The following is a 25207-nucleotide window of genomic DNA, read 5'->3' as shown; positions in this document are numbered from 1 at the left end:
GAAGTACCGCTTACGGGAAGCATGCAAAATGATCGATGAAGAGAGCCAAAGTAAAACACAAGAGAAAATCAGATTAAGTCGACATTGAGAAAGGGATACATCAATCTAATCAATGTCACTTTGAGGGAAACGGGAGTGATGCCAAGTCGTAAGAAACGAGAACTAAAAAGTTAATAAGAGCCCTGCAAAGTACTCCCATGTACTCGTGCTGCTCGCGTGCGAACTGTCAGTGACGTCACGCGCACGGCACGACGGGATACATGGCAGGCAACACGGCAGAACAGCAATGGCGACCGTAGACCACGGCAGTCCGTCACAGTTTGTGGGCCAGCCCTGGTCGTCATGGGCCGAAAAAGTAGTCGGTCATAAAAATAAAGGTAAGCTCCGGTCTTTCAGCCTTTTTGTGGGCCAGACATATGGGCACTAGGGTGTCCATTTTACAGAAATCATCACATTAGTATTGGGTTCATGGCATGTTTCATCGCGGGTTTTTCCCCATTGCCTTGCGCACGTACATTACAGATACTCCATCATCGACCCAAGGTGATGAAGCGGACGGAGCATTGGAAGTTCCGGATGAAGACACCGACAAGGAACAGGACAAGGAACAAGTGATGAAGCTCAGAATAGAGGGTATCCTTTTCATGAAGAAGTCTTTGAAATTAGCCATGTTATTTGCTCAAATCGCCAATTCATCAATATCACTCAGTGTTTATTTTGACTAGGATTAGTACTGATTTAACATTAGGCCCTAATCTAATGTTAAGCCCATAAATTTGGCAATATCAACATTAGACAATGTTAGACCACTAATAATGTTGCATCTGCAAGTGGAATAGGCTTTACTAGGAGGTTTGGGAAATGTACATTTACATGTAGGTCTATCTAAACTTTGACCATTGTTAATACCTGTGGCATAACTTCTAATCCAGGGAATTTTGCAGCACTTCGACACCTTGGGCCAACACCAAAATCACCAACACTCTCATCAAAAAAAGAGCTCAGGTGTGTTTCGTTGTGAAAGTTTTCCAGAGGCAAACAAGCAAGTACCGCGTAAGTCAGCCCTCTAAAGCTCCAAGCCATCTAGACCCACTGACGTAGTGGTGAAGAAACCACCATGAAATAAATACATGACTCACCACTCCACATACAGACGCTAGAAATTATTCCCTACAGTGACCTGTTAGCCATCAGAAAGCAAAAGCATGTCCAGAAAAATTCTTTTACTAAGGAAACAAGAATTTTTCAGACTAATCTCATAAGGTTTGTGCACGGTGTGTCATCTGGTGTCAGTGTATGGAACTCATCCCCAACCCCTGATTACAGTGATCTACGTTAGGTATGTTTTCATTTCACAAGCATGTTAACAGAGATGAAACTATCCCAATTTAAAGTTGAATTCTTCTGTTTTGAATCTTCTCAATGAAAATTCTGATTTGTTAGAGTTCTTCCACCAAACGTAATTTTTTTAAAAGAAAATTTCAGAAGGAATTCAAATCCAACGTGACAGTGGCAGTGCAAAAAGTATTATTGCAAGTGTAAATTTTCATCTCCTTTACCAGTGGCAAATGTGTTTTTACAGTAGAGACTAATATACATGTTTAGTTTGTACACTGTTTTCAGGGGTAACTCCAGATGCATTAAAATTATGTCAAAGGATTTCGGCCAGGCACTCACTTCTGAAAGCAATTGTGGCTTGGTGATTTTTGTTAAGCTAGGCCAGTTTTGTCCTTTTGTTAAGAACTCACATATAAAACAATCCTCTTTGGTACCAAATTTCCAAGAAATTTTAGTAAAAAATGGAGCCCGAAATAAATGTATTAGTCTCTTATTTTGCATTTTATCTCTGAAACGTTCCGCACTGTACACTGTACCCTACATGTAAGTTCCTAACATAAAACCTCTTGGGTAATTTTAGGTTCCAGTTGTTTCTACTAAGCAAATGCGCCTTTCATTATGCAAGTTATTTTCAACATGTTCCCAGAGGGCTCCTACCATTTGGACATTATACAGAATCAGAGATTTACAGAATGCTACATATGTTAGTTGTTCACATGCTTGTGAAGTGGAATTTGAAGTAAGAACATATCAGATGTGTCACTGTAACAATATGTGGAGACATGTTTTGATGAATGAGGATTTTACACCACAGTGTCTTTCCCTCCATGATGTCTACTGTTATGTGTGCATGTCCAATGGCTTACGCCTAACCCTAACCATGCTTAAAAAAAATGCAAGTCTGGTCCGAGCCAATTTGGCTCATCAGGCCGGTGTTTATCTCGGGTTTCCATGGCATGAAACGACTGAGTATATTTCTATTCCCCCTGGATGGGATGCCAGTTCATCGCACGTTGCTTCTCCAGCTAATGCTGGTACCCATTTATACTCCTGGGTGGAGAGAGGCAAGCAGGGGTGAAGAGGCTTGCCAAGGGCCACAACATACTGCCAGCGGCTGGATTCGAACCTCCAACCTTATGATTAGAAGCTACAAACCCTAACCACTTAGCCACATGCCCCCTTGTAACCATGCTAAATCCAACAATATTCAATGTGAACTAATTTAACAGACTTAACAGTTCCTTGGAGCAGCTGATTTCCTCTTTTTTACTTCTTGTGTGCACCAATACAAAACTTAAAAATACTGTCCGTCATATACATGTACATGTATTGCTTGGAATTTACCCTTTCTCTTCTGACCTACCAGTTGCACGTGTCAAAATCATATCTGCTTTGTATGAATACATTCTAGAAATTGTCAAAATTTCCACTGTTTAAAGTTAATTTGCAGGCCAAAAAGGGACTAATCTTGGCAAGAGTTGTGACAATGGTACATATATGTAAGTGTGACAAAGGTAAGGTTTGGATGGACAACCTCAATAGGAAGCTGATTTGGACCATAAAGACAATATTGTTGACAGTTGGTGACTATTGTCACCTAGAGTGCACTGGAGCATGGCACATCTTGTGACCATCATGTGTGCAGATACATGCATCTGAAAATCCTGCTGAAAGCTGTCGGCATTATGCAAATCAATGCTAATTGCATTAATCCTGGCAGGGAACGTTTTCCTACATGATGTCCCAGTGTTTCCTTGACTCTGGTAATTGTGACAAAGGTTGCATTTCTGACTGATTTCATGGTTGCAGCCGTTACACCCAATTTTTATAATGGCTTTGGTTTCTTCCATATTAACTCTTATCCCCTGGGCTCCTGCAGTAGAAAGCATACTGAACCTCACAAAATCCAACAGGTTCATGTACTTGTCTATGTACCGGTACTTGTACATGCAGGTTACTGTACCAAACCTGATAAACTCCAACAGAATGAGCCCGTCGGAGTTTGAGTGATATGGTATGGATGGGTCTATGCAGTATAGGATGACTTACACTGTAGCAGTACCAAACCTGACAAAATCAAGCATTGTTCAATCATTGGTACAGCAAGCCAGACACTGCACACAATGACCCCTGTGTGTCCCAACTCACAAAATCTAACAACATCACCCTGGGCCTCTGATACGAAGACCAACAAAATTCAACAAGAATCCACTGGTTTGGCTTGAATTTACGCACGAGTCTAGGAGGTTGTGGTCGCAGTCAGTTTCCATACAATCACGAGTAAATTCCAGCCGTGTCAATTCAGACACAGCCACTGTACAGACCATTCAGCGAGATCGTGACACTGATCACGGGTATGCAAGTGTACGTTCATGTGTGTTCATGCATCACATGTGAGACTGCGGCGTGCGCTCAGTGACATCGTAAAAAAATTGTACTGTGTTATGGTTCCATGACAAGGCTGATCCGAAGTGAAGTCAAAAGGTTCAGGTATTTTTTGTGACAAAAGTAGAAACAAATGGTAAAAATGTTCAGGTACATGTATTTTTCACTACAATAATGGAATCAAACAGGCGTAAGTACTTGAGCCCGTCTTTATGATTTTCGGGCGCAAGTACTTACTTTCTGAGACAGACAGGCACATTGTAGCTAGCTGCGCCTGTTAATTTCAAGCCCTGAGCACATGTGCTGGTGTTCCCAAATAGCTTTGGAGGTGCTTCTGTTTGGGCATGCGCTGTTGGAATACTAACCTAGCTCGTTGGTCTAGAGTCTCAGTCTCACCCATGAGGTCTTGGTTGGAACTTTTTGAGTTGGGGTCTGAGGTCTCAGTAAGGTTGTGCAAGGTCATCACTACAACACTGCTGTGAAGTAGACTGTCATCAGCTTTCAGCAAACTGTAGACCGACTTGTGTGCATCACTGTTTTCCTCTGTCATGTGATAATCCAACCAAAAGCAGTAGAAGTAGACAACTGCTGAATGTGTCTGCAGGTTTCATCATTTCTAATTGAGGCATGGACCTGTGTGGAAGTTGTGAATATCTAAACAGAGAATGAATGCCCCTTCCGCAGTCTTCCTCATGGTGTTCTTATTGTCATGAGTTGTTCAGTGGAGCCTGTGGCTCCAAAACGTCTGATGTACATGTAATTATGTGAGCATGCAAATTTCACGGAACCCTGTGTGCTCGCCAGTAAGAGTTGACCTCAGAAACAGTGATGTCATTTGGAGCAGACATTTGCCAAAGGCTGTTAATTGGTTGATAGGTGTCAGGTGACTGTACTTTGTCAGGTGATTGGATCAGATGTAGGTGGCCTCTACAGAAAACTTGTCTGAGGGTGTCTTAAACCTGAGAAATAAGCTTTCCTCTAGGTTTAAATGGCAAATATACATCACAAACATACAAACCGCCTTCAGCCCAACTACAGTACTACATGTACATGTACATATAATTATGTTAAACCAGTCTGCTGAGTATGGCTTGTGTACGGGGCCAAGGATTGATTCAGGTTTTCCTTCACGTCATTGAACTTACATGTACCTTGACTGAAATCCCATAATGTGTGTTTGCTGACTAGTCAAAATCAGGAGGTCAGGAAGGTGTCATGTTGAATAATAAATTCTAACTCCCTAGTGTCTTTTACTAGGCACTGACCTAAATCCATCAAAATCCAACACTCCCTGTGCAATCCACATTTCTTGATAAAAGGTTCACCTCTGGTATGATGGTCTTTGTTGATGGTCCAGTAACGCATGGCTTACATTACACATTGACATCATCAGTACTATTGCCATGACAACATGCACTAATGCCCTGACAGTGGCTTCAGGCCTCCCAGTCCAGGTCCATGAAACTCTACCAAACAGTGCAAATGTATTTTGATGGATTTGAGATGGTTGGAGTTAATCAGCAAATGGGCGCATATCAGAGATGCTTGTCCGTGAGCAAGCATCTATCCGACTATCTTCATGGATGCATTGTTAATCAGAGTATATAAGAGAAAGACAGTTAAACTTATTTGTTCAATTTTGATGGAACACACAAGGTTTATACCAAACAGTGCTTTTCTGATTTTTTTGGCCAATGTATGTAAAGTCAAAATAGGTCATTTTGGAATTAATTTGCAAATTTGGGAGACCACGGAATTAAAAAGAGGTTTGTTTTCTAAAAAGCATGTCAAAAGTGAAAAATGCAAGGAATTGTCTGCATGGTAAAGTGGAAGATAACTGTGCAATTGTATGGCAGAGAGTTGTACGGGATACTTGTCAAAGGTTAGAATGCATACTACACACAGCATGAAAAACCACCTGTCTGACTCGCAGCATGAATGTAAATACATGCATTTCCCCTGGGGAAAAATGCTGAATTCCAGGTTAACCTGTGTGTGAATGCTTGTGTGCATGTTGACTCCAGAGTGCTCTTGCTGCTAGTAATTTCTGACATTCTCAATGGGAATGTGCTGTAACTCCTAAAGAAAAATCAGCAGTGGACCGAAAACACTGCTCGGCTAATAAAAGTTTGAAGTAATATACATGTGAACTGGTGACCTTTTCAAATCTAGGGCAAATTTTGTTTTCTATGCCAAACATGCAAGCTTCATAAAATTGAGCAAGGGACAGGATATCAGTAAATCTACATGTCTGTCTTGTGTCCTTCGTATTGTTGATATCATCACTGTCAAACCTGAATGATGCAACTGTTATGTGTCTTGCTGAAGTTGTAAGTTTGGGGTACTTATTAAGAGCCTAGAGGAAAGATGCCTACTTAAATTATGTTGAAGATTGTCAAACAGGTTATTTCTTACTATGATTCATATATGTCAGTCTGTGTTGTCTAAAATGTGATGACTTAATCAGGTTTCTCAAGCAATGTCTTTTAAGAATGGGAGGCTTTGACACCTATGGTGGCGGCAAACAAACCGGTCCTTTCCTATGGTTGTGCGCGTACTCAGACCTAACATGCGTGCCTACAATGTAGAACTGCACATGCATGTTCACATCATTGCATTATCAACCAAAGCAGACTGTTGTGTTTGCCGCCACCAAGTGGCATAAAAGTCTTCCATTGGGTAGTGACTGTCCATCTACTCCTGTTTACAACTTGATAATCATCTTGGGGATATTGTCTTGGCAGCCTCTGGGCAACATATCAGACTTTGTGAGGACATGAATAGCTGGCTCATTGTGCCAGAAAACTTACAGCTGGCAAAAGGCCACATTGCCCAGTGGCAATTTCATAACACTGCTAAGCTCAGAAATTTGTTCAGCAATAAATATATTTGCTGAGCATAAACAGGTTAGCAGTCAAAACATTTGGGTTGCATATTTTGTGTGACTGGTGCTTTGCTACTTTTTACCCAGGGCATGAGTTTGCTGGGCAGGATTTTCTGCTTAAACAGCTGCATGAAATTGGGTCTTGATAATACTTCAGATGGGATGAGCCAACCATACAAGACGGGGTATTGGGGTCGGTCTACCCATAGAGAAGGATAGATGAGTGTAGATTCTGAGACCATTGAGCTGTTGAAGATTGTGAACTGCTGAACTGTCTATGTACCAGGTAAATTACGTGGAACGTTGCTGCATTTGGCATAGTTCAGGTGAATCCGCATCATAAATCAGGTTTGGTACTTCATTACATGTAGCAGTGGTTGGGTTTTTCACTCAGAACAGTTCTTCTTTTTCTTTTTTTTTTTCATATTCAAGCAACTCAAAGTATCTTTGTACAGGAAGCTTCCAGGTACTACCTTCAATGCTGTTGATCTCATAAAGGAACCTATTACAGTTGTCAATTTTGTTTCACTATAAAGGATTGAAATTCAAATCAATTTTGATTAATTTGATATGCATCTGGTTTTAGTGTCTTGCAATCTTCAGTACAGCCAGACTTGAATGTGGAGGTGGAACCAACCTTATCATTCTAATTTGTATTTTCCTCTACCCATAGTCAAGGTTTAGGCATTCTCTGCTATTCAGCTTCTGGTTGAACAATATCAGTTTATTGAGATTGTTGCAGTGTGCTGCATATACAATGCAGTATGCAACCCATCATTTGAAGTGATTAGGTATCACTGTGTCAAACATACCTAGTATCTCTGTTAATCTGCCCAATACTTTAGCTGGTCTTCTTTCCGTAGCCTTTTTTTTTATGTGATCTGTCACCATGTGCGAACTGTCACTGCCTACAATCTGTGACTGCATGTAACCTGCCTCTGTGATCTGTCACTGTGTGCAGACTGTCACTATCTGTGACTGCATGTAACCTGTCTCTGTGATCTGTCACTGTGTGCAGACTGTCACTATCTGTGACTGTATGTAACCTGCCTCTGTGATCTGTCACTGTGTGCAGACTGTCACTATCTGTGACTGCATGTAACCTGCCTCTGTGATCTGTCACTGTGTGCAGACTGTCACTATCTGTGACTGTGTGTAACCTGCCTCTGTGATCTGTCACTGTGTGCAGACTGTCACTGTCTGTGGTCTCTGACTGCATGTAACCTGCCTCTGTGATCTGTCACTGTGTAGACTGTCACTACCTATGATCTCTGACTGCATGTAACCTGTGTTACATTTCCAATCACAATCTCCAAATGTTGTGATATCTAAATGCACAGGGATTATTGTGTATATCTCAAGTATGTACACTAGCCAGCTGTCTCCAGAGGAAAACAGTTTCAGTTTTATCATTGTGCTACAAATCATGCACAAATGTAAAGAATGCACTCACTGTAAAGTCTCCTCTTGAGTGACACACCTAAAATCCATGAACAAAACTTTTTTGTGGAAATGCTCATTTAGCATTTCATTTTTATTTTTCCAATGTAGCATACAAGGCTTATTCTTCAGTCTGTAATTGATTAAAAGAAATCCACTGATTCAACATGACCGTCTCTGGACCAAATTTTCAAGCAGAAAAGACAAAATGGTTTCGCACAATAGTATGTTTTGTTGCATTATAGTCAGGTGCCTGTTGAATCAGTGCCCCATAACATTGTAAACAAATTGGGAACCAGGTGGATGCCACCATGGCATGGCCGGCGCTAGCGTTGCGGTCAGCTGTGAATATGTGATCGCAGTCATGCTATATGCATTGTGCACTGTGTGACACGTAAGCAGTGACTACACACACATATGGCTATTTGTAGAGTACGCATTATTGGATTTGCTCAACTGACCACGTTGGTCCACAGACGAAACAAGATACATTCCAGTGTTAGTGGCATTACCTCCCCAACTATCAACCGCATTTACATGTTAATGTACTATGTGCTTGTTTTGGTTCAGTGCAGCTAGTGTTGCATGAAATGTAGACTTTCCCCATGTTGATAGAGGTCAATCTGACACATTTGCACTGTTCTCTATGTTCTATGGTGTGCAATACAGCATTGTGCCAATCATACACAATACCTTTTCATGACACATGCAACATGAACCTTAATTTGTTGTATCTATGGGTCATTCCATGAGGTTGGGGCACAATTTGTGACAGTGTACTTGTTACATACGTAACTCTTACCTCCTGTCATGATCTGTAAAGTAGGCCGTGTAATCGGTAAAAATAACATACACTCTCCTGTATTCAGCCTTGCAAGATGTATAACAGCGTCATTTTGGAATCCACATGCAGGGAAATAGCTGTTCATTTTTACGGAGCCCATGTAAGGCCTCCCAAAAAATACTCGGTCTCCGGTCAGACCAAAGTTCCAGAATTGATGTGGCAATGCATTTTTTTTTCTTTTAAGGGGGGATGGGGTTGGCTTTTAAAGACTAGCAACGGACACAGAAATGAGTGGCATGTTTGATCAAACAGCAAAGGCTAGTAGTAGCAGGTCGCACGTCATGCCGCCATTGTTGTTGATCAGCTGGCTACAACTTTGTAACCTACCCATAGTCTACTGTTTGTGTTTGACTTCGACATCAACATTAAGCAGTCCGAACGGATCTACATGTATCACCGGGTACCAGTTACCCACGAATTAGTCTCGTTCCCTGAACAAATTGCCCTTTCGACTTGTGGACTTGTGGCTGGGAATCAGTCTACTCGCAAACATTCAGGTGGTGCAGAAATAGAGGGCGCTGTTTTGAAAATTTTGAGAAATAAAACAAAAAAAAAAATCGACGCGCATGTTCAAAATCAACGCGCGCGCTGACCAGGGACCGACTATTTCTTGTTTGGTCTAACAATTGACACCCTCACAAATTGTGCCCCACCCTCATGGAATGATCCTTATAGTTATAATACAAAGATTTTAACACAGGACACAATAAGCCATTTGCGAGTTAAATTTGAATAAAATCTGGTACACTGAGTTCTTTAAATTCACGTGAACATAACAACTTGAATTCTCCATACTAAAACCACTGTTGCTATACTTTGTGATTCAGGGCAAGCTTTTGCTTAGTTACATAAGAGACCCCTTGCAACAATACACTGTTCTCAACAGATAAGATTGCCACAAAGGAACCAGTCCATTCCAGAGATGGTGGTCGCTATGCAAAAGCTTGCCCCGAGTCACGAGGTATAGCAATAGTGTCTTTAGTCTGGGGAATTCAAATTGTTACGTTTCTATGCAATCAGATAACACAGTGTACCAGATTATATTCAAATTTAACTTGCAAGTGCCTTATTTGCTGTGCTCCAACAAATTTCCACTGTCGTGTGTCAGTGGATGAAAATAACAGAAATGGAATTAAGAATCCTCTTTTTCTTTAATGTAGTATCATTAACTGGCATTCAAGCAGGAAACTTGGACAGATAGCAGTCATAGAGGACATGTTTATGTTGGAGTATCAGTGAAGATCAGGTTTGAAGTTTGTTGAGTAGACACATTTAGTTTAGCAGTGGTATATTATGCACAACATGATCAAGACTGTTATGTGACTGGCACGACAATGTGATCTGGCATGGAGCTCAGCAAAGCTAATCAGGAACAACAATCCAGGGAGAATCCAAATATTTCAGCATGGTTCTAATTTTTATGAAACTGTCTGGCTTAAAGACTCTGAGAAATGCCCCAAAATGTACCGGACGGCATTTGAAATGCAGGTCCTGAACCCCACACCGAGAACTTCAAGTATTGAACTGCAACTGACATCCTGCATATTACAAGTGAAAGAAATCCCAGGGAGATCCCTTAATCCAGTCTCCATGCCTGATAAGTCATAACATGTGATTTGTCACTGTGCAGCCTGCCCTCTATTTGATGTGTCAATGCATATAACCTGTCTCCCTTAACGTGATCTGTCATAGTCTGTGACTGGCAACATGTCTGTCACTGCATGGAACCAGTCTTTTTATCACTGCAACAGGTGTTGCATGAAGGCAGGTTTACATGCTAAAAAGATTCTCTCATTTGATTGGAATATTAGGGAACCGTTTTCAGTGTTGTAGACATTTCATAAGTTTTCACAAGTACATTCCAATCCATCCAGCCTCACGTCAATTCAGACACTATTCAGATGAACTGCAGTGTACAGTTTTTGTGGCTTTCAGTTAGACTTTTGACATTGTAACTGATGTGCATGTGCATGTACATGTAAACATTCGTGCCCTGGTTTTTTGTAATTGCCAAGTTGACTTCAAATTGGGTCAACTAAATAAACTGAAAAGGAAGGGCACTTTTGCTTAAACCTCAAAGTTTTTAGGATCATTCCTGAATCAGCCAATATGATTGATTGATTGTACCTGAAGTACCAGAGTTTGGAGTTCAAAGTACCATAAGTGTACAAGTTGAATCCATGAGAGTCAAAGTGAGAATTTTTGGAAGAATTCAGTGGTTTGGCTACATCTCCACTCAGATGCAGCCAAGTGCAGTAGGTGCATTATTGCACTGGGATATCAGCTGCAGTGCTCGGTGCAAAATGCCCATTTCTGATACAGTTGGAGCTAGTTTGTTGAAGAGTGTCGCTGTTAGATCCTGTAGTTGACAGACGAGGACTCGTGAGCCTCAAGTGCTGTTTAGCCTTGGCACACATGTACTTATGGTTGACCTGTTGAATCCTGCTTCAATGTGGCTGCCGCCTTATGTTGTTGCAGGCACTATGGATTCTAGTTGAAATTCACTGAAGATCGGAGATAAATAATTCCCCATTTCACTTATGTGTAGTTCCTTTAAATGCCAAACAAGTCTTATGCAGATTGGCCATCAAAAATCCAAGTACATACTTGCATTCTGAAGGTGTGACTTCAATTTTTGCCAGTGGTATAGAAACCATAAACAAAGACACCCACCATTTATTTGTCCAAGCTACAGATCCTAGTATTGGATACATCTACATGTAGATAGATATGCATGAAAAATGTGGTTGTGAGCCTTCTCCCCTCCTTCGCATCAAAAGCAAGTCTGATTGGCTTAGTTAGAAGTTCAACATATGCATTATTGGTAGAATCCAGGAAGCTTGAATAGAGTGCTGCAGGCATATGGTATATACTCCATGTGAAAGATTACTCCTTTATGCCTAAACAGTTTGGAAAGGTCGGTTTAAATATCATCGTGTGCTGGAGCGTACAATTCAGGATATGACCACACCGACAGCTGCATGAACAATTTTATCAATTCCTTTCATAAAGAAATTAACTGTATTAGAAGTATAGACCATATTTAGTATGCAAATGAGCAGAGTGCCTCTTGGTCTGTCTTGTGGACGGAGCATTTGCTTCACTTGTTCATATTTATTTTTTATTGGGGGCCTGAAGTGATTAGCATTGCTCTACCATATCGTGCCAAAGTTGATGAAAAATGCTGACATATTACTCATTCACCCTTTTAGGTATGAATTAAGTTTGTTTTGCTCTGTACTTTCCATGCAGATCATTGAAAACATCATTCCATCCTTCCCAGCCACCTCTGGGACCTGTGATCTTGGGTTGTCTTGACTTTCCGTCCATTCATATGTCTTATGAAAGTGTTCTTCAGACTCAACATCTGAAAACCTTTAAGTTAACTTCTCTTTTTTCAACATAAGGGACAACATTATTGACAAAGACATAACATAAGACCGTCAGTGTTCAGTGTCACTGAAACTCAAGTTCATGTTGGGACTGAGGTTGTTGCAGTGATTTCCTATGGCATACTGTTGGATGAGCCGTTAACACGTACGGTAGTTATGCTTCGCTACAGCTTCACTAACTTCTAATACATGTTACCAAATGTTTCCGTTCCACATATATACATGTACATGTATTCCAGACTTGCCGGATAATCTGATGATCATTGACAGGAAGTGGTCTTGTGTTGGTAGTAACATATCTACTGTCCCAAAGCTTGTAACAAATCGTGCCACTATTAAGTAAATAAGATACTGTGGCATAGTTGCAATATTCAGCAGTTGTGCATGATGACGGACAGATGAAAAAGTGAAACCTGCATCTCTTTTAAAAAATCTCAACTTCAGATGTGCTTTGATTCTGAACTGTCCTTTGCCGTCCTGTGCCTGGTGCCCAGGCAAAGACCATATGGTTTGTGCACATTTTAAATGAAGTTTAGTAGTACTTGCTCGTTGCTATCTGGTTTATGTGTGACTGTGTCTTGCATACAGACGCACCGCCGTATTGTATTATATTGTATTATATCTGGACCCTGTACATGTACATGTAGTTGTGGCCGAAGTGGGTGTCCACAGCTATGCCTACATCTGATTATCAGTATGTGCCCACCTACGTGTATTTGCAACCAACAAAGACCCTGGCTTGCCCCTAGACACAGCATTCAGATGTGCTACACCAAGTGAGTAGGCATTGTTCTAGAAACTTTACACAAATTGATGTGCGCAAAAAAAGGCTATCATTGCTATGCTTGCGTCACCTGTTGCACGGTGTAGTAGCACCTATTAGCTAAATATACCACAATGTCTGTAATTTGGAAGCTGCTTAGTTGATGACAACCCCCCTCCCCCCGTGGCTGTGGGCTTGTAAGGGGGTTTAGACAGAACTTGAGCCCAAAGACGAGATTCAAATATCAGTCTTCACATGCATTAAACAGCTGACAGTTTCACACTATAGCAGCACTGAATTTTTTTGTAGCATGGTGTGTGGGGATAAGTCTTTGACTACATAGTCTGTTGTCCTGTACTGCTGGGCTCTTTTAATTCACAGCATGAGTTTGGGATTGCATAGTCAACAGAAAACAGTGGATAATTTGAGATTTAACACTTGCATACATGTCTTTTTGAATTCAAGTTGGAATGCTTCTTTCTATTGTTTCATTTGTTAGTTGCTGCCCCATTAGCTGGTGTCTTCCTTAACTCACAGTCTCAGATGCAAATGTGTTTGGTATCTGCCCAACACAAGATGAATTCTACCTGGTGGTCTGTGAACAGTGCAGTCAAGTTGTCAAGCCACAAGCGCTAGAAAGGCACATGGGTAAGTCTTACAGGAAGAAGAGAGACAGGAACCACCAGGAGATGGACTTAAGATTGTGGCATTGAGAAATACCAGAGGAGCAAATGCTGCAGCACAGACTGCTGTGATAGGCTGTCAAGATAATCTTGTACTCGGTGTTATGATCAGGTTAACCCCTGTGTCTTCAAACCCTTTAAACACCGACATTTGGTTTGTATAGTATCTCAGTGAATTCAGGACTACACTGCCCTACCACAGTTTCTTCATATGGAGTTTGACATTCCCAATTTGAAGCTCAAAGAATTTGCGAATTGGTTTACTACACATTGTTGGATTGGGCAAGATCGGAGAAGCTTCCTACTGACAGTGTTTTAGTCATTGTCAGTGTGCATTATGTGCAAGTATGTACATGGTCATCTATACAAATATTGACTGCTTCAAATGATATAATAAAAACAAGCCTTTCAATAAAGTGATCCAGGGATCACCAAGAGAGGCTAGTTTTTTACTATACCACAAAATAAAGCAGTCAGTGTTTGTTTTATAACATCTCTCTGACATATTTTGCTTCATTTAAGCTTAAAGAGCCAGGGGGGCTGCATTGTCTTTTTTTTCAGGAGTTGAGCCTTTAAGAGTTTATAGTAACTCTTCGTGCTAATTCTGACACCAATTTGCAAAACTCAGACACTGTTCATGCGCAGTGCGAATTTTCCAAGACAGGTCAGCAAAAAATGCACACTCCCCCCCCCACAAAAAGAGGAATTAGGTGCATGTATTTTGAATTAACTTGCAAAAATTTTCATTGTGAATTTCAAGACCTTACATTGTTTTTGGCAGATTTTGCTTGCTGTGTTTTTCTGTGTTTGATTGGATTTGCTACGTAAAGAAAATATGGTAGTAATGCCCCCCCTGCCAATATGTCAGGTATTGTATTTTATTGTGACCTTGTCAGCTCAGCACATTAATCCATTTATCAGTATTTTCTGCATAGCAGCTTTGTGGCACTGAACCCAGGTTTACTGTAGTACTCTGGCATGTGAGGGCCAGGTAAGGACAAATTTAAGGATCATGAGATGACTGCTTCAACCGTTTTGTCTCTGCAGATGGAACTTAGACGATTGGTCGGGTAGTGAATATAAAATGTATGTGCATACTCAGCTTATATGTACATCTTGACCTCCAGTTTAATATACCAGGAATCAGCAAGCTTCAACCTAGCTTAATGACTCAGCTGATAGCTGTCCATTGTCCACCCATCTACAGCCTTGATCGTTTCTGGAAGGTTGGCAATGCCACTGTCACTTACATGCCACAAGGCAACTGTGACCTGTCACAACTTTAATAGTATGTTTGTCAAACTGAATCAAACTAGTCATACAACAAAATTCAGACCGATTGTTTTCAGGTGGTAAACAAATATTTTGTTTGTTATTCCACTTACAAAAAAGGACAAGGAAGATTTTGTTGGTTAAGTCCTCTTCGACTGTAATCTGCAACAAACAGACGTGATACCATATTTTCTCAATTTAAATAGGTTTTCCAACTTTTTTGCACTCCCTGAAATAACTTTATTGCCCTAATTATCTTGGTTGGCATCTTTTTCCTGTCAAAATGTTTATGGTGCATGGCTTACAGTCCCTGGAGAAAAGCCTAAGACTGCTTCCTCCTTGGTTCCTAGAGCCCACAATGACATTATGCAGTTATAATAATTCTTACTTAAGTGATTTGCATAACTGTGCTTTGGTATGCTTATTGAACTTCATGTAGAAGATTTGCAAAATTACTCTGCAAAGTTTTCTGGAAGTTACAATTTTTCAAAGGAAGCAAGTGACTTTTTGAAGAATTTCCAGTACAGTTTTAAGAAACCAGTGTTATCTTTTTTTTTTTTTTTAGGTTAGGGTTGGAAATATCTTAGAAAAAAAGAGGAAGAGTGTGAGTGGCCGACACATATTTCAGCTTGATTTTCAGTGTGGTACTAGCCTGGGCTTGGCCTGCAGTGGCTGGGCAACCTGGCTGTCATTTTTGCTAGTGTGCAGAATGAAATGTGTCAGCCGCATTGCTTTGACAGATTCAGTGCCTAATTGTCACTCCTTTTAGTTTATTTTTGACCCCAACTACCACCAGTATTTCATTCTTCTATTTTATATCCCTTTATTTCTGTTTTGAGATTTAAAGTTGTTTAAAAATGTTTAATGAAATTAACTGAGGAGTTTAGAAACATGGAGTGGTTATATGCACCTGTAACATTCGTTTTTCCTCAGGGGAGAAGTCTTTTCCATTTTTTAAAATGAAAAGTAGAGTTCATGCTGGATTATGATTTAAATTGAAGGTCATGATTCCTTATTTGTTCACATTTTAGATATTGGTAACATGACTCACATAGCCAGTTTTCACCTCCTTTTGATACAATGCACTCATAACAACTTTTCTCTTTTTTTGGGATTCAGTCTACATGTATGTTTTAGAAAAATGATAAATTCCTCTTCATTGTCAAAGAGGTGGCTTCCAACTCACATTACATTCACTAAAAAGAGAGGAGCTTTAAGTTTGCTTTATCTCCAGACCCCTGGTTCTGCCCTTGTCCTTGTTTGGGCCTTCGTTCCCCCCCCTCTCCATTTTTGGTATATGGGGGGGGGAAGGTGATGTCAGCCTGAACACAGAAGTAACATGTTTTTGTGCTAAATGTAAGCTTTTTTTTCTGCCATGCAAACAAAAACTCGCAAGGTGCTTAGAATAGGAAGAAATAGGTGTTATAAATTATTTGAGAGGATTTGCTAAACAAAGAAGGGAAAACAGAACTTTAAAGAAAATGACCAGGAAGTTTGTATCCATTTGTAGTTTCAGTGAGCCACTTTATGCCCACTTTATGCTCTGCTGTTCAGCATGTACATATTATTTTGAATTTATTCGTAAAAAGGTCAATTGGTTTGTTCATTTAAAACATTTTGATTGGACCAAATGTCATGAGGACTTCGGGTTGTACAGTGTATTTAGAAATAAACGTCTCAGTATAGGCTGGTCCTTTGAGCGCTTGAATAGCGGAGAAGATTCCCTACTTGCATAATATTTGGACGCAAACTTGCTCAGTGTTTTTCATGAAAATCGCAGGCCTCCTCTTTATTAAGTGCACCTGACTGTTTTGCAATAACTGGATAAAATTGGGACTTACAATTCTTCAGGAAAAGGATTAATCATCCATTTAATACCAACATTTTCACTGCCGGGCCAATAAAAAGTTTTATTTAAAGTTTTATGCACTACTCACTCGGCAATCCTGGCAGTATTTATATTTTTGCGAGACGAATGGTAAGTCTGGTTCCCTATTAAACGACCAACACTAGGTTTCCTTCAATGCAAAGTCTGGGTTCCCGATTTTGGTCACACACATTTACGCGTATCTCTGATGTCATTTGATTGGCCAGTATTAGAGAGAATATGTCAATCAACCTATCACCAATAGTTTTTCATGAAACACATACAACAGTTTTCTCAGTTAATCTCACGAAGTCTAAATCTGCGATAACGAAATATTTTGGGTGCACTTGACTGTTTCGCAATGACTTGAAAAGTAAAAACTTATTGTTTGGCTGGATATCTATCTTTCTGCCCTCAACAAGATTCTGCCGGCCCAGATTTGGATCCACTAAAACCAGTTTTTTTGTACCCTCATTTTTACACATGAAAGCCTACGTTTTCCGGCTAATATCCTTCAAAAGAGACTGCAAATATTTATATTTTTACAAAATACATGAGACAGATATCTTAACTGTTGATTTATGTAAAGATATTCCATTCTTAAAGGTAACACAAGGTGGTATACACTGTTGAAAAGTCCACTACATAGCTCATTACATATGCATGATTCAGACAGCCGTGCATACATAGCAAATGAAAGGAGCAGCTTTTACAGGTGCTGCGCGCTGACTGAAAACCACAACCTGTTGGAGCATGAGTATTGAGGGCATGCTTATTATGGTTGCTTTGAATAGGTATTGTAAGAAAGTAATTACATGTACAAGTACATGTGCTCCATGTGAAATTCATGGATATAAATCCTAGGAGGTTTACACATCCTTTGATGTGGGGTGGTTAAAGGGCCCATGTTATCTAGAGGGTTTTATTACTCTCCTTGAAAAGTGCTCTCGTATCTCATTATCTTTTATTCCTTCATGCTGTTCTCTGTAAGGGCGTTGTAGAGCCTTACCGATTTTTTATGCATATGCGGCTGTTTGTATTGGGAAAACAGTGATTTCATATTAGGCAGAAGCTTCAGTGTTCAACTTTGTCAGCCTCAAAATTTGAAAAAATGAGGGGGGAGCTTTTCTAATCCCAGGGTCATTTTTTTGTGAAAAGTGTTTCATTAGCCGTGTTAGCGTTTAACTTTTGGTAGTTAACATTCAGAGATAGTTGTCAATTTGACAAAATTACATGTAAATCCAGTGTGGAAGGCAGGTAAACTGTCAACGTTGTAAAGTGGTGATCACCTTTTTTGTTTGTTTTACCTTCTGCACCATTAACTTCTGTAGGGCCAACCAAGTCACAGAAGAATTACATTGTCAGTTTTAGGAGTGACCGCTGTCATGTAAAACTTATAACTTGATCACAGGTAATGGTGAGGACAGATTAGTATGACCTCTATTGGTTCCTGTGTACATACCCTATACCATAATTTACTTACAACATCAGAGATGCAAAATGGCTGACTTTTCAGTTTAAGAAGACAGAATTTCATGCTTCCCCTGAAGTCACATCCAGTGTCAGATTATAAGGTCAATAAGCCATTTGCGAGTTCAATTTGAATAATATCTGGTGCACTGAGTTATCTGACTGCACATAAACATAACGATTTGAATTCCCCCAGACTGAAGACACTGTTGCTATACCTCGTGATTCGGAGCAAGCTTTCGCATAGCAACCACCATCTCTGGAATGGACTGATTCCTTTATGCCCTTGTTATCCATTGAGAACAGTGTATTGTTGCAAGGCGTCTCTTATGTAACTCAGCGAAAGCTTGCCCCGAATCACAAGGTATAGCAACCGTGGTTTTAGTAAGGAGAATTCACGTTGTTATGTTCACATGAATTAAAAGAACTCAGTGTACCAGATTTGGGTCAAAGTTAACTGGCAAAAGGCTTATTGGATCTGGAGGGCACAATTGTTTTATTCTGTGAAGACAAGCCTCTGTAGGGTTTAAGTAGCCACAGGACTTTATGCGAGTTGCGGCTTGCAAGTAATCTGCATGCAAGTGCAGATGTATGAAAGAAACACTTGTAGTAACAAAACAGTTTTTAGTGCAATGTGAATGCGGCAATTTTTGCCTAAGTATCAATGTAAATTCATCAGCGATACAGAAAACCCTTCACTGCAGAGCACCACAAAGAGCCATTCTTTTAAAGGAAAATATGTCTGTGCCAGTTGGATCTTTAAACCAGATTTACAGTCGAGATGACACTGATTGAGGGAACATGTGACAGCAATTTTGCTGCCCCCTTGATTTATTGGCCTGATAAACTTGAATGGGATCACTCAGTACAGGTTCTACGTTCTTCAATGCAGTGGTATGAACCCAGAGTTAGGTTGTCACTTGATTCATGCACACTACAATTAGGCAGTACCGGACTGTCATCATGGCTCCTTGATCTTGTACTATGAACACGTAAATTTATGTATGTGTACATTATCGGGCATTGGACCGTATGTGTCACATTGGATTCCATGGATTGCCACTCCATCTTTGTGGTTCATGCTGTGACACTGTTCCGCTTCCCAACTCAAGAGGGAGCTACATCAGTATCACATCCTAGCCTTGAACTAGGAATGTAGGCTTACTGCACAAGTATTGGTAGGTGCATACAGTAGTGCTGTGTGCAGCCATCTCAGTAACTGCATTTGGAGTACCGGTAACTACATGGACATGTGTATGCAAATGTTTCAATTCTTATAAGCAAGAACAGTGTAAATCTTGCCTGTTGTGAACACTGAGCCATTGGCAGGGGACTCCATCATATGAGGTACATGTAACAAAGTTCCCGAAGGCTTTAAAAGTGTTTTTAAAAAAAGTGGGCCAGAAACATATTTATGTAGATGTACCTTGAAACATTTGGATCAGTTTATCTTACTGATACAGGTATATATGTAGTGAATTAGCCGTTTGTCCACAACTTGTCTATTTAGTTTCTTTCCTTTATGTGCAGGACTTGTGTACACGTACTGTAAACTGGTGGTGTGTGTGTGTAATATAACCTTCCCCTGAAATGACCAACTCCAATGATGCTGATTTTTCACATATTGAATCCTATTCAGAAGAGCCAAGTCTAATAAAAGTGGCACTTATCAATCTTTCCCTTGCAGTGCACGTTTTCGTGTTAATAAAACACAGTTTTTGTGCCCATTTTTCCTGCGAGTCCAATCCGGTATTGTAAAAATGGATGTGTTGGCACAACTTATTAGCATCTAATAAATATTGATTTCTGTGATGTATTGCCATGGAGAAGAAATACCACAGTGCTGGCACAGCATGCATAGCCGTGGACGACAGAATGAACTTGAAGAATGCTCTCATTCTTCAAGAACTCAAAGAATTTCAATCCCGGTTCTTTGGCAGAATTTCTAGTAATATACATCCACAAATGATATACATGTATGATTTCGGCGTTACTGTAAACCATGAAGAAAGGAGCACAAACTCACAACGGAAAAGAGATAATGTGGCACATTAGGCCCGGCATGCAGATCGATCCCCAGTACGTGGTGCATGCACATGTAGCTCCATGTTTATGTACATGTACGCTCGTAGCGGAACCAGTCGTGTCGCAGATACCAGTTTTAATGTTTTTTCCGGTATCACATCATACAAATTTGGTTTCTCAACAGCACCACGAGCAGTCAGATTGTGGAAATTTTTTATAAAACTCAAAAGACGCCGTTCAACAAATTCGGCAAAATTTCAAAAATACAGATGCAATACAGACACGATTTTGTAATAAATATATGAGTTATTATACACTAAACACAACAATAGTTTATTTTCAAAACTTATAAAATCATCAGAGTTGGTCTTTAACCCCTTGACGACAAGAAGTTTTCCCGAAAGTCAACTCAAAGAATTCCAGCCTCGCTTGGCCACGAAGGCCACCTGCCAAACCGCAAATTCTCGGTTTGTGGCCCTGCGTGCTCTGCAAGCTTTGAATTACACATTGAAAAGGCTGATTGTTTGTAGGCATGAGGCTCTACTCACCTTTCCACTTTCCCGTTGCCTCTTTTCAAAGTGGGGACTATTGTAAAGCTGGTGATTGTGATGCAAAATCAATCTTTTCATTTCTGGGCTACGCACAAAGACCAATTACCATATATACAAGAGCCAGGGTCTGCCTTCTTCCACCGTGTTCGCTGGAGCGTGGGCCGAGAATAATAGCTGAAAAGTGGGCCGAGGATCTCAATTTTTACGGCGACTATAGCCGCTTCCCGGCGCGAGGGGTTAATAAATGATTATGACAAGTGCATCATTTATACTCTTCTTCACCATGATTAGTGTCTGAGAAGAACATGGTCATGCCTGTGAATATTTTAACAACACTACCGGTATGTACACGTGCCTGCACAATGTGTACATGTACATTAACTTTATACTCTCATGTTGCTTGTGCGAACATGGAAGACACCTTCCAGAATATAATTTTATGCTTAGAGAACAATTGTTAATTTCAACCTCAGATGGATACGCATGACCTTGGCTGATTAGACTAAACATTGGAAATGTTCATCCAGTAAAAACGTCAAAGCTTGTAATGTTGAAGTGTCTGTCATTTTGTAGTGTGGAACTCTTTTACATGCATGGAGCAATACAGAGACGTACAATAGTGTTATGTACAGTTGCCAATAGCTATCCCCAACTGTTTCAAATCCTCTGATTTCAACATGATGTTACACCTGAGGGGGTTGGGGTGAAAGAGAAAAGTACAGTGTATGTGTATGCTTAAAGAGAAAATTATGTCCCAAGATAGTCAGGTACATGTATGTATGCATATGCTTTCCAGGTGTTTATCTTGCTTCCATCTTGAAGTTAACATGATTTTGCCTGAGTTCAACCTGTATACTTATTCCTGATTTCTTACTGAATCCCACAAAATGAGTTTGAAAGCCATATTTTGAGGCAGTCTCTTTTAGATTTGATGTGAGACAGAGCAAACTGAGCTCTTTGTGCTTGTGTATCCACCAGTAGGGCATGAAGATGGACAATTTACCCTACATGTACTGGGTACATGTAGAGGTGAAAAGATTGAGGGATCCCATTGATTTACACACTGCAATTCTTTGAAAGGCTTTTCACTCAAAAGTTGCTCTGGCAACTTGTGGCTCATTTTGAAAATGCCAATATCTGCTGCACAAAAAGGTCAGGCCTGCTTGAGATCACGTTTAGCAAAGCCTTTTGAGTTCACAGGGATACTTTCTCTTTCTGTTTACAGTCAACTTTTTTTTTTTTCAAAAATTACGGGTTATTTAAGAGATCTTGTACATGTAGATGTGTATAGCCAAGTTACAAGTACAGTTACCATTCACAAGAGTAGTCATTTATTTGGGTTGGGGAGTTATATGTACATACAGAAATGGATGTCGTCCCTGAGTGCAAACAATGTTACTCTGTCTAACTTTGAATTCAGAACCGGTAGTATGTAACTGTGCCATGTGATATGGGAGGGGTTACTGACAGTTGCTGTTTGCTTCCATTGTGTAAAGTGTTCTATCTAAAAATCGTCATTATTTGTTTCTGTTGGTGTTACATCCTAAATGTTCCAGTCCATTAAACCAGCATTACATTTATCAGTCAACCAGAATCCAAAAAGGAAGTGCCAGTACAAAACCCAGACGTTTGATTTTAGAGGCTTTGGGTCATGAGGGTTAATGACCGGCATCCATGTGGGTGTAACCTGTGGGGTTTATGTGTTGTCAAACTTCACTTTGCTGTGTCAAGACAGGGCTGTTGATGTGAGCGGGAAGGTCTGCAGTGCATTCCAAAGCTGTTATCTTTCATGGTAGAATTGTCTAATTATTTTGCATATTCATGCCCCTTGCTGAAATACACAGTGTCCAAGTAGGCTGCATAGTCTTAATTGGGGAGGGGATGATAGGCATTGGCATTTGATCTCCTGTTTAGTGTTGAGATACAAAAATAACCTGTGCTTACCCAATCCCTACGTATTTGGGTAATGTCATGTTTTCTGCTGCTGCTGTGTACCAGGTAGAGTTGTGAGTTCAATCCAGCAGTAGGGTACCCTGTACAAGTCACATTATTCCCACTTGCCTCTCTCCACCGTGAGATGGCAGCAGCAAGCTCACATGTATGCATGTGTACAGTACTCCCCATGGAAATCAGATGGTTGCAGGAATGGCCCGGTGAGCAGGGGTAATAATGATGCAGCACCTTGTTCACCAGTAACCCTAACAGTCCTCAATCCTCCAAGTTCAATATGGTTTTACATACCCCAGGGAATTATTGCTTAACAATGGATGTGTTAATTTTATAAATATCCATTATTATTATTATTAGCTTTTGAGCTTCAGGGTTTATAAAAAGGAAGGATGGAAACTGTAAAGTGCTTACATTGCTGTGAAGTGTAGATGAAATTTTACATAGGTGTGGATGCATCCTTGCAGGGGACATTCAAAAGCCAGTACTAGTTTGTGTTAGCCTAAGCACATTCAAATGTGCATCATCTACTGTACAGTGTAACCTGCTAGTAACTTGTCACCGTGCAAATTTCACCTGCTGGTGAACAATGCATTGTTACTCGTTAACCGTGACAACTGCATGTGATCATAGTGTTATTGGAAAGAAGACAATCAGGCCTTTCTGGAGACATATAATGCTTCATAAAGAAATCTGCAGTTTTCCTATAAATTGTGGTTGAATCTGGGTTTCCCATATTTTTGATATGGCCTGTAGCTGAGCATGCATTTGATAACTGAGTATGTATTAGTACCAGTGCTCCTAATTACCGCCAGATTTCAGAATGTTGTTAGCATATTGATGAAAGACTCAGCTATTAACCAGCAACCTGTAGTTGACAATGTAGCGGTACCGCAAATATTCTTCATAGACACCTGAACTGGTACATATACAACTATTGGCACATGTGCCTTAACTACTCAGCATCAACAGTAATAATGGAACAGATGATGACACAAATACATGGGAGTTTGACAGCTCAATTTATTGTAAATGTACATGTACATGGGATGTGTTTATTGACAGTGCTACTTTGCGGCCTTTCCCGCCTGGGGATGGGAAAGGTTGGATGGTGACCCAATACCTACATGTTCATACCCACACCTGTTTCTTTCCAATCCCTTGAGACTGAAGGACCTCCAATGTCTTTGGCCACATGTTGAATGGAGAGAAGTCTGCCTGTCTGGCTGTTCAATCATCCTCCCTCCCCTTCCGTTAGAACACTTTGCCTTACTTGGCAGGTGTTGTTAAAAACCTGTACAATTCACCTTCACATACATGTACATGTACATGTATGTGAAGGAACTGAAGTCTTAAGCCGAATCCGCTCATTTCGAAAACACTCATAAATGTAGTTCCTTTTGTGGCATTAAATGTATGTAGTTTATTACTACATAACATTAATGTACCCCAATTCATTGCGGTATGGTACACATGTTGTACATGTGTATGTAGTTTTGTCTGTCATTAAGTTTGCCTGTCATTTCAGCATGTGTGCACATTATTACCAGTTGGATAAACCTTTTACAAGTATGTACTCATATACCTGCGCGGATGTGAAGATTATAAAACACGAGTGGCTTTTGACATTGAGACTACAACAGTGTGAGTAATTTCTATTGCATTTGTGAGATCCAAGGTGTTGGATACTGTCTGATCTATGAGACTTGATTGTGAATAAGCATAGAGTGCTACCAGTAACATTCAAACAAATCCTCAGCATTAGTACTGTGTCAAAACAACATTTCATTAGTATTATTGGTGTTGCATGTTTTTTATTTTTTGTACTTTAAGGTTTTACTAGTGTTGGGACTAAAATCTGAATTTCTTAAGCAAATAAAAAATGGTCCACTCTCTGCATTTGAATTTTTAAACAATATCTGAAACTGAAAAAAAGTCCTTTCTTGGCGAAGGATTTTTTAAAACATTAAAATTCTAAGGAAAGGTACAATCGGATGTCTGACTTTTTTGCCACTTTTGGCAAACCAAAAGTGGAAACTTGGATCATGCTGAAACAGAATGATCAGAGGAGATGTGAATTACCAAGTATGTTAAAAATTTAGAAGGCACATTTGCAGAAAATTTGGTTGCATCTGGGTTTGAGTGAATCACATCTTTTATGTTATTCTTTCACAAAAAGATCCCTCCACTAACGTATGGTGTTTGTATCCACTAGAAGACAATAAACTTGATATCAAGTCATTCTTTACCCGATTCATGCTGATAGCACGTATTGGTTAAATTAGAATCTCTTCATTGAAGTAAATAAATAAATATCCCAGTACCTTTACAAGTATGTATACCTTG

General features: G+C 40.1%; 1 protein-coding gene across 3 annotated transcripts in view; it reads left to right on the top strand.

Moving 5' to 3' along the window:
• Nucleotides 1-256: 256 nt before the first annotated feature.
• Nucleotides 257-25207, top strand: part of LOC110974907 (uncharacterized) — a 64607-nt gene continuing 39656 nt past the window's right edge. For 2 of the 3 annotated variants that reach the window (XM_022226862.2, XM_022226861.2), the window contains exons 1-3: nucleotides 257-377; nucleotides 523-633; nucleotides 13590-13694. In XM_022226862.2, coding sequence (XP_022082554.2) covers nucleotides 287-377; nucleotides 523-633; nucleotides 13590-13694 — 307 coding nt within the window. In that variant the 5' untranslated portion in view covers nucleotides 257-286. Of the gene's footprint in view, nucleotides 378-522; nucleotides 634-13589; nucleotides 13695-18813; nucleotides 19686-25207 lie in introns of those variants that run through there. The other variant, XM_022226863.2, reaches the window with a different exon arrangement.

This window comes from Acanthaster planci, linkage group LG04 (genome assembly GCF_054643075.1).
Source record: "Acanthaster planci isolate LZ-2023a linkage group LG04, COTS_SCS, whole genome shotgun sequence".
Classification (NCBI taxonomy): Eukaryota; Metazoa; Echinodermata; class Asteroidea; order Valvatida; family Acanthasteridae; genus Acanthaster; species Acanthaster planci.
Note: the sequence above shows the minus strand (reverse complement) of the source record. Positions and strands in the feature narration are given on the sequence as shown.